Source organism: Oratosquilla oratoria, chromosome 20 (assembly GCF_046742065.1).
Source record: "Oratosquilla oratoria isolate Oo_2021 chromosome 20, ASM4674206v1, whole genome shotgun sequence".
NCBI classification, from domain to species: domain Eukaryota; kingdom Metazoa; phylum Arthropoda; class Malacostraca; order Stomatopoda; family Squillidae; genus Oratosquilla; species Oratosquilla oratoria.
Window position 1 is genome coordinate 42,055,781 of NC_134796.1, and position 10,049 is coordinate 42,065,829.

The window sequence follows — 10,049 nt, forward strand, 5'->3', positions numbered from 1 at the left end:
ATTTGTTGATACTGCAGGATTCTGGTCCACTCTAATCTTTTTTTTTTTTTTTTCGAAAATTTCACTTTTGTTTCAAATTATACTTTAGGATACCACTGTTTCAGAAAGATTTGGCTTTTTGTATATACATACATACATATATTCTTTGTACGTCAAATTTACTGTGGTTTTCAAAGAAACTATTTTTATTTGTTCTTTGTATTTCATTTTTTAATACAATTGACATTGTTTTGTTGAACAGTGCTAGTCATGTCTTATATATATATTTTTTCACTTTAAAAAAAATCCTTGGCAAAGTACCGTCTTTTCAAAAAGTTCTAAGAAATAGTCTAATTCCATTATTTCTTCTACTAAATCACAGAATAGCTAAAAGATAATTTTCCTTCCAGCATTTGCGGTTTATACCGTCCATAATCTTTTTTTTTTTCGTTTTTTTCGTTTTTCTTTTCGTACATATTGTAGTACCACGAACACACACATTTTCGACACTGGAAGAACACTAAGGGCCTCATCGGCGAACGTTAATTTATGAAATCTTCAGCACTCATCTCTTGTCTTTTTACACTTCACCTAACTCAGTTCGTTCCACCGACAGACCTTTCTTTCTAAGACCAGCACATCTTAGTCCAAGTTCTTTGCGTGAACAGAGAGAAAGGTGTCTGTTTTTTGTTTTTTCTGTCCCCAGGACGAAGAGCAAACCTGGGGTCACCAGTAGTAAAACACCAGACACGAGAAAGACTTTGTCAAAAAATAAGTGGACCGTATTTTTGGGAGTTTTTAGATAGTTCTAGCAAGTTCTTTGGTTTTTCTAGCACAGCGAGCCTCTCTCTCTCTCTCTCTCTCTCTCTCTCTCTCTCTCTCTCTCTCTCTCTCTCTCTCTCTCTCTCTCTCTCTCTCTCTCTCTCTCTCTCTCTCTCTCTCTCTCTCTCTCTGTCTGTCTCACTCTCTCTCACTCTCTCTCTTTTTCTATCTCTTCTCTTCTCTTTCTATCTTTTTCTTTCTATCTCACTTATCTCGTTCAATTCTCTTTCTCTCTCCCCTCTCTCTCTCTCTCTCTCCCTCTATCTTCTCATCCCTTTCTTGCTCCGTCTTTTCTTCTTTTCCTTGTCTCCCATTTTTCGAAAATTCAGTCCATCGATTTCTTTTATTTAGAGACAGTTTGTTTAATCCCTTGGTGTTGCCACACGACCCTTCCACTTTTCCTCGCCACCTTTGTGTCCATCTGGTTTTTCACTCCACGCTCTTTCCCCCCTCACACACACACACACACACACACACACGCACACACGCACACACACGCACACACGCGCACACACAATGTCGTCCAGCCTCACTTTTTTCCCCAGTCGCGTCGTTATTTTTGTTTATCTTTTCTTCTTGCTGCTCTTTGTCTCTCTCTCTCTCTCTCTCTCTCTCTCTCTCTCTCTCTCTCTCTCTCTCTCTCTCTCTCTCTCTCTCTCTCTTTCTCTCTTTCTCTCTCTCTCTCTCTCTCTCTCTCTCTCTCTCTCTCTCTCTCTCTCTCTCTCTCTCTCTCTCTCTCTCTCTCTCTCTCTCTCTCTCCATAAGAGTTAGTTTCCCTTGTTGCTCTCGTCTATGTCCAAAGGCGTCCGAGATCGATGACGTTCCGCCTTGCGCAGAGTCTTACAGGCTCGGTCTCCCGGAGAGTCTCCAGTTCTTCGAGTTCGAGAACGAAGATGAAGTCGTCGTCCCCGCGAAGTGAGGGCGTCCGGAGGGTCCGTCTTCTTCGGGAGGATCTTCTTACACTCGGAGACCCGACGAGCTATTCATGTACCCCGGACAGCGCCTCCCCCCCTCCTCCTCCTCCTCCTCTTCCTCCTCCTCCTCTTCCTCCGGGTATTCGGGAATGTGAGGGGGTTACCGGCCTCCGAGGCGCAGCAAGATGGCCGGACATTCCGGCCACCGTTCTTTGGCAGTTCCGCGCTTCTTGTCCGAATTTCCTCCTCCCAGTTTCCCCTCCCCCTCTTCCTCCTCTTCCTCCTCCTCCTCCTCCTCCAGAGGAGTGCCTCCGGAGTGGCCTTCGGCAAGAGAGGATGAGTTGATTGTTGAGTTCTTCAGGAGTTTTCGTACATGGAAGCCGCTTCGCCGAAGAGCAGAGGAGGATCCATAAAGGGGTTGATGGAAGGTTGAGGCCGCAGACTCAGAAGGGAGTTCTGTAGGGCGTTGGTCGCGTACTGAGGAAGGATAGGATGTAACTGTCGTTGGAGTTGCAACTGTGGAGGATGTGGCATCTGTATGGGAGGAGGAGGTTGGGTGGGAGGAGGAGGAGGAGGAGGAGGGGGAGGAAGAGGAGGAGGAGGAGGTGGTGGAGGTTGTTTTGTAGTCTGTGATTGAAGAGTCGGCAGAAGAGGGGATGACGATGAAGACAAGAGTTGAGATTGAGATGGATGCTGCTGCTGTTGTTGTAGGAGTGTAGCCGATGGTTGAGATGAAGCCAAGGGTTCCAGCGACGCTGGCTGTTGTTGCTGTGGTTGTTGAGGTGGAGGAGGAGGAGGAGGAGGAGGAGGCAGAGGAGGCGGTGGGGGAGGAGGAGGGGGGGTGCGTTGTCAGTGATCAAAATACGAGTTGTGCATAAGGTAAAGCTTGTCTATGGGGTTAATCTGTGGGTACACTCCGGTTGCACCAACCATACTGGCTAAGTCGGAAGCCACTTGCTGTTGCTGCTGTTGCTGCTGATGCTGCTGTTGCTGGTGCTGCTGTTGCTGGGAACCCTGTCCCTGAGATGGTCCAACTGACCTGGGAAAGAAGAGACCCACACATATAGTATCCGTGATGTTTAGGGTGAACTTGGAGTCACGTTTCGTAGACAACACTAATGTAAAGGGATATGAAAAGAAAAAGATTGTGGAGGGAGGAATATTTTTGGGCACTGTGTGGTTACCTAACTAGGATATGTGCCTAATATTATAGGGGCTAAGGTATGGCTAAGATGAAGACACACACACACATGCACACACACACACATATACACACACACACACACACACACACACACACACACACACACACACACACACACACACACACACACACACACACACACGAGTCCAACACGTGATCCAAGACCATGGTGAATCACACACACACACACACACACACACACACACACACACACACACACACACACACACACACACACACACACACACACACACTAACACTAACACTAGATGTGTACATATACATACATATGCATACTTGCACGTTCAGATTCATGCGCTTTTACACATAAACGTTTCTACACACGAACGTTTGTATACACAAACACCTTCGTTCTGCACACGCGCCCAGGCATCACCCCCTCGCACATACAAACATATAAATCCTCCTATACAAACACCTCATACCCTCGTACTCTGTCACACAAACAGCGACCAACTCTTAAAAAAAAAAAAAAAAAAAAAATGAGCCTCTAAATATAGAAGACGCATTTTCTCTACACCATTTCCTGTCTATATTCTACACAGACCAACGCTAGCTAGATCTATGCGCGCTATGCTGACCTATAGTGTTTATAGCTGGAGTAAAGCGCCGGCTATCTATGGCCCTCAGCCAAGAATCGAACTTGTGGGGTGAGTGAGGGAATCAGAAGAAAATGAGGAAAATGTAAATTGTACGAATTCGGGAGATAGTGACAACAGAACTCCGAAACGAAGCTTGGGGGGTTGGGGAGGGGGAATAATGTGAAATCTAGACCTTTTTTAGATCCATATGACGTTACTTCAGTGTGAAACCTGACTGTGGCGAAAGGGCAGAAACTACAAAAGGGAAGACGTAAGCAGGATGAATCGAGGGTACGTTACTAACACAGCTCCGAAACAAAGTAAAGGATAGCATGAAACATGGGTATATTTTAGGTCCAATTGGCATGACTGTAATGTGGAATCTGACTGTGGTGTACTGAAAGAAACCGCAAATAAAGGTAAATATTCGTAGTACAAGTTGAGGGAAAGTTGACAATGTATGTCTGGCATAGAGAGAGAGAAGAACGTGAAGGACGCTATTACCCTGGATGTGGTGTAGTGGCAGAAACCACAAGAAAGAAAACATAAATACCCAGATATCAGACATGCCAACAATGAACGTCTAGGATAAAGGGATAGACATAACATTAAACCTAGACATATTGCAGGTCCTTAACGGCCACTAGGATACTCACATGTCGTGTTGCTCATCGAAGTGGTCCATCTGAGTTTCGTCCATACTGATGTCGGACCCGCAGAAGGAGTCTCCGCTGTGGGCGGGGAAAGACTCTCCTTCGGGGGAGTACGGCATCGAGGAACTCTTCGGGGTCGTGGCGTACGGGGAGTCCAGTGAATCTATGGGAGTGAGCCCTCCGAACTGTCCTGCTAGGAGCGACGACGAAGGGTCAGGGAGAGAGGGAGAGAGGGGAGGATAAGTTAGAAGCTGGTATTCTAGTCGCGAGAGGGGATGAGGGAGCAGCTTCAGGGGCAAGTCTTTAAAGCTGAAGTGTAAATGGAGGCACGTTTGTAAAGGACTTCGGGGAGTCGGGAGTTCTGTTTCGTATTATGGGAGTTGTTGTCGTGTGTTGGGGACTCCTATCGTCGCATGCGTCAGTCGTTACCTGATTTTCCTGCGTTTAAATTGATTTGCTGAAGTGACGGATTCTGAATATTTCGTTTCCGCATAACATTGAACGGTTCTAGTCGGCTTGGAGGGAGTCTGTAGAACTGTGAGTCGGTTTATGTCGTACGTAAGATAGCTGAGTGTTGATTTGTATCTTCATAGTCATAGTTAGAGGGTTTTTTTTATCGTTATCGTTAGTACCGTTTTTGATAACGTGATCATCCTATGCATTTTCATCTTTTCCTCCTCTGCCATCTCTGCTTCCTGGTACTCCATATCGTAATTATCACAATCATTATAGTTATTATCAACACCATCATCACCGTCGTCGTCGTCGTCATCATCATCATCATCATCATCATCATCATCATCATCATCATCATCATCATCATCATCATCATCATCATCATCATCATCATCATCATCATCATCATCATCACTATCATCACCATCGTCGTCACCATCAACATTATTGTCACCATCATCATCATCATCATCATCATCATCATCATCATCATCATCATCATCATCATCATCATCATCATCATCATCATCATCATCATCATTATCATCACTATCATCACCATCGTCGTCACCATCAACATTATTGTCACCATCATCATCATCACCTTCATCATCATCGTCGTCATCATCATCATCATCATCATCATCATCATCATCATCATCATCACTATCATCACCATCGTCGTCACCATCAACATTATTGTCACCATCATCATCATCACCTTCATCATCATCGTCACCCTCTTCTTCTTCATCATCATCATCATCATCATCATCATCATCATCATCATCATCATCATCATCATCATCATCATCATCATCATCGTCGTCGTCGTCGTCACCATCATCATCATCATCATCATCATCATCATCATCATCATCATCATCATCATCATCATCATCATCATCATCATCATCATCATCATAATAATCAACAACATCATCATCATCAACAATAAAAACAACAAACAAAATTTCATATACTTTCATACAATCCATCATCATTATCACCACCATCATCATCATCTAAACAGTCATTAGAGGAGCAAAATGTATTGTTTACTGTCACCTTAAACAACCCTTGCGTACGCGATAAGTATCAAGGGACCCAACGCACTTCCCTGAGAAACAGGAGACCGAATCTGAACCGACATGCTACAAAGGATTACAAAGGAGCATGCCTACAGGAGACCCTTTGGTCCATAACTAGGTCGGATGGAAAAAAATGTATATATATATATATATATATATATATATATATATATATATATATATATATAGATATATATATATATATATATATATACATATATATATAATATGTAAGTAAATAAATCAATAAAGTAAATACATAATGAAAAATAATCAACAAAACAGAAAAAGCTATACTTTGTAATAAGTAATAAATAAATGAATAGAAAAAATAACAAAATAAATTATGATAGATACATAATAACAATAACCAAATAGATTAAACAAAATGAATTGCAGGCATTACAGCATCTTGCTTAGGTGTTTATCAAAATGAATCTTAAAACTTCGAATTGTACTACATTGCACTGCCTCTGCAGAAAGTATATTCCATTCATTAACTACACGATTGGCGAAGTTGTTTCTACCCACTTCCAAAATAAATCTATTTCCCGACAGTTTGAGACCATTATTGTTTGTCTGGTTTGCATTCAGTGTGGAAATTTCGTCATTTTTGATGTTGCCAATTCCCTTTTGAATCTTAAGACCTGCATCAAATCACCTGAGTCTACGCTTCTTTAGGGAAAAGAAAATCATGTTTCAATCAATTTTTGTATGATTTCTGATATTTGTAATCAGTTTTGTGGCTCGTCGTTGTACTTTTCCCAATTTGTCAATATTTTTAATGAGATTCGTTGACCACACGGATACAGTATATTTCAGATGTTGACGCACTAACGATTCATATAGCTTGTTAATGACAGATGGGCTTTTGAAGTCAAAAGATCGCGCAGTCTTAAATTTTTATTTGCATTCTCTGAGGCTGAAATACACTGCTTAGGTGATTTGAGATCATTACTGATAATTACGCCGATATCCTTTTCACTATCCACTTTTATTATCGAATTTCTAAATAACTTGTAATCGTACTTATTGTTATTTTTACCTATGTGCATAACCTTACATTTACTTATGTTAAATTTCATTAGCCACTTTTCAGACCATTGCTGTAGTTTATCTAAACCTTCTTGAATGTCTGATTGGTTTAATTGAAACTACATTTATACTAAAACTATCATTTATACAAACTCCTTGTATCCCTCGTCCAATCTTCCGGAGTTCAGGCAAGTGACTATTTTGTAAAACACTGTTAACTGCATCAGAAAAGCCTAACTACGCCAATCTGCCAACGGGCCCCTAATCCAGTACAATCAGAAACTTGATCGTGCATTAGTAGTGGTTAGATATGCGTCGCATGTAAACTGGAAAGATAACAAAACGGATCTTCCCATGAGCACAGCGAAATGCGTAGAAACAAGACTCTTGGGAATTTATTGACAGGGTTAAAGTTATAGATACAAGTCGATGAAGTGAAATTTGTGAAGTATGCCGACATGTTGGATGTGGGAAGACACATCACATCACACACCAAAAGTCGGGTTTCTTCCTAAAGCCGTTAAAACGATAACAACCGATAACCTCATTCAGAAGGTAACCTTGATTCTACTGAGAGTAAAAATTCACTAATAATCCTTTACACCGAAACAGATTTGCTATATTTGAACAATATATCTATCTATCTCCTGTATAGAAGAATTTAGATTGGCGCGTTCTATAAGCAGTGATGTACGTATTCGTGAATAAATTACCCATCTGGTAGTAAATATATTAATTTTATTATACAGTGGTGACAGATTGACACTTTTCAGACTATGTCGAGTAAGGTCACTTTTATAAAAATAAAAATAAGGTCATAAGTGTCAAAACACTCTAAATTACTGACACCTTCCTCATGACATCCCTGATGCAAGACTTACTATGAACTAATCAAAGACGGTAGTCCACCCTCTCTTACTTGTCTTCTGATTCTAAAACCCATCAACGATCTGTCTTAGACACGCGCCCTGTGTCTGCGTACAATCAAATGTAAAAAAAAAAAAAAAAAAAAAAAAAAAATATTTTCCTAAAAAAAAAAAATCTTTTCCTCAACACCAACGACGAAAATCTCACCTTCCTTCTTATTGCCTTCACCTTTGTCCTCCTTGTCCTCTTTGTCGTTGTTGTTCTGTTCGCTCTGCTTGGCCCTTCGCTGCAGCTTCTTCATCTTTGCTCGCTGGTTCTGGAACCATACCTGCACCACGCGGACGCTTAGTCCAGTCTCCTTGGCCAGCTGTTCCCGGACCTGGACGTGGGTCAAGGGCCGGGGGGAAGAGAAGGGAAAAAGGCAATTTAGTCACTAAGAACAGTCGTTGGAATGGCTGAAGGATGAACGATGGTATGTTAGCTTTAGGAGGAGTAGTCTTGGGTGGCTGACAAATTCATACATTAATCAACAACATCGTGTAACTTATCTATGTATCTCTCTACATACATACATACATATATACATATATATATATATATATATATATATATATATATATATATATATATATTATATGTATATGTATATAAGGTGGGGAAGGGTAAACGAAAATGGGTTGTAAATAAAATTATTGTCCTAACGCTGCGACCACCATAATCCTCTAAAGACAACCATGGCGGTCGCAATGTTAGGGCAACAAATAAATTCCCAAACCATCTTCGTTTACCCTTCCCCATCTAATATTCTCTCATTTGTCTTGAATACTTTATATATATAATATATAATATATATATATATATATATATATATATACACATATATTATATATATATATATATATATATATGTATATATATACAGACAGACAGAACAAGTGAAAATGAAAGAAATAGAAAGGGAAAATATTTAAAGAAAGAGAAAGATAAGGAAAATCTGAAATGGAGAGAGGAGATAGAAAAATAAAACGCGTTTATATGCATAAGAAATATTTTTCATTGTGCAGTTTTGGGTAAAAAAATACATATATATTTCCTTACATGCGGATCTGTGTGTTGGTATGTACATAACATATCTCTAAATCCTCGCATTTTATGATATTTTTTTAACGAGGATCATTCTTGTATACAATAGACACTCACATCTAGCGGGTATATAGTTAGAAGAAATATTAATTTCATTTCGTCCTTATTAAAAGATAAAAAGATAAAATAAAAACAAACATAATGTTCTTGATGGATTCAAACGCACATGGAAAATGTCCATTTTCTTCAAGGAAGACTAGGATCGGTTGGGCATGACGGCGGAAAAGTTTTGTAATTGTTTGAAATTGTGTGTGTGTGAAAAGATAAAGGCAGTTACAGCATTTCTTGACAACGACCCTGAAGTTTGGCAGTTACGGTTGAAGATCACCGTTTCATTGCTATAATTGGTTACCTTTGTTACCTACGTGATGGGGGTAATCCACACACACACACACACACACACACACACACACACACACACACACACACACACACACACACACACACACACACACACACACACACACACACACACACACACACACACACACACACACACACACACACACACACACACACACACACACACACTCCAGACGAAAGACACTAGTTGTATTGTCACTTAAACGACCAGTGGCTATACTTTCCGCTTTTCGTTTTCTGTTGTATAAAACCACTTTCAGGAACATTGGCTTTTATCCTAGAGGCTATCTCTGGTATTCTTAAAAAGATCTTTCCTTATATAAATCTTATATAAATCCTAGGAAGGGAAAGATTTATATAAGTAAATATATATATATTTTTTAAGAATACCACCGTAAGATTCTTACGGTGGTATTCTTAAAAAAATCTTTCCTTATATAAATCTTTCCCTTCCAAGGGTTTATATAAAATTAATACAAGGAAAGAATTTTTTTAAGAATACCACCGTATGTTTCCGTTTTGGAGTTCGTATATCTTTCCATGCGGATCAATACATCTGAAACTTCGGCGTTTAGCGTACGCCAGATTTCTATTCGGCGTTTCATTGGTGCCAAAGGCGTTAATCAACAGAATCACATAAACATAAGTACAACTTACATCCCATTCTCCAAAACACGTTTTTCTAACATTGGGGTCGCCAATCAAAAGCATTTTTCTTGTGGTACTCATGTTCTCAAATGGAGGATTTTATTTTTCTAGAATGAAAATTCACCAACCGAAAATAATGTAATACTAGTTTATGAGCAGCGTATACAACAGATGGGGTCACGACCGTAGGTAGAAGTTCAAGAGAAGGTCGCGTAGTATATCGATTGTAAACAATTACTATAGATAAAAATCCCTCTGTCAAGACATTAACT

At 40.1% G+C, this 10,049-nt stretch overlaps 1 protein-coding gene across 5 annotated transcripts in view; it reads right to left on the reverse strand.

Annotated features, from left to right (window-relative positions):
- Nucleotides 1-1,452: 1,452 nt before the first annotated feature.
- The window catches only part of LOC143036495 (LIM homeobox transcription factor 1-beta-like), a 103,811-nt gene continuing 95,214 nt past the window's right edge, over nucleotides 1,453-10,049 (reverse strand). For 4 of the 5 annotated variants that reach the window (XM_076203909.1, XM_076203912.1, XM_076203910.1 and 1 more), the window contains 3 exons: nucleotides 7,831-8,002; nucleotides 4,178-4,364; nucleotides 1,453-2,754 (listed from right to left, as the gene is read on the reverse strand). In XM_076203909.1, coding sequence (XP_076060024.1) covers nucleotides 2,565-2,754; nucleotides 4,178-4,364; nucleotides 7,831-8,002 — 549 coding nt within the window. In that variant the 3' untranslated portion in view covers nucleotides 1,453-2,564. The remainder of the gene's footprint in view (nucleotides 2,755-4,177; nucleotides 4,365-7,830; nucleotides 8,003-10,049) is intronic. The other variant, XM_076203911.1, reaches the window with a different exon arrangement.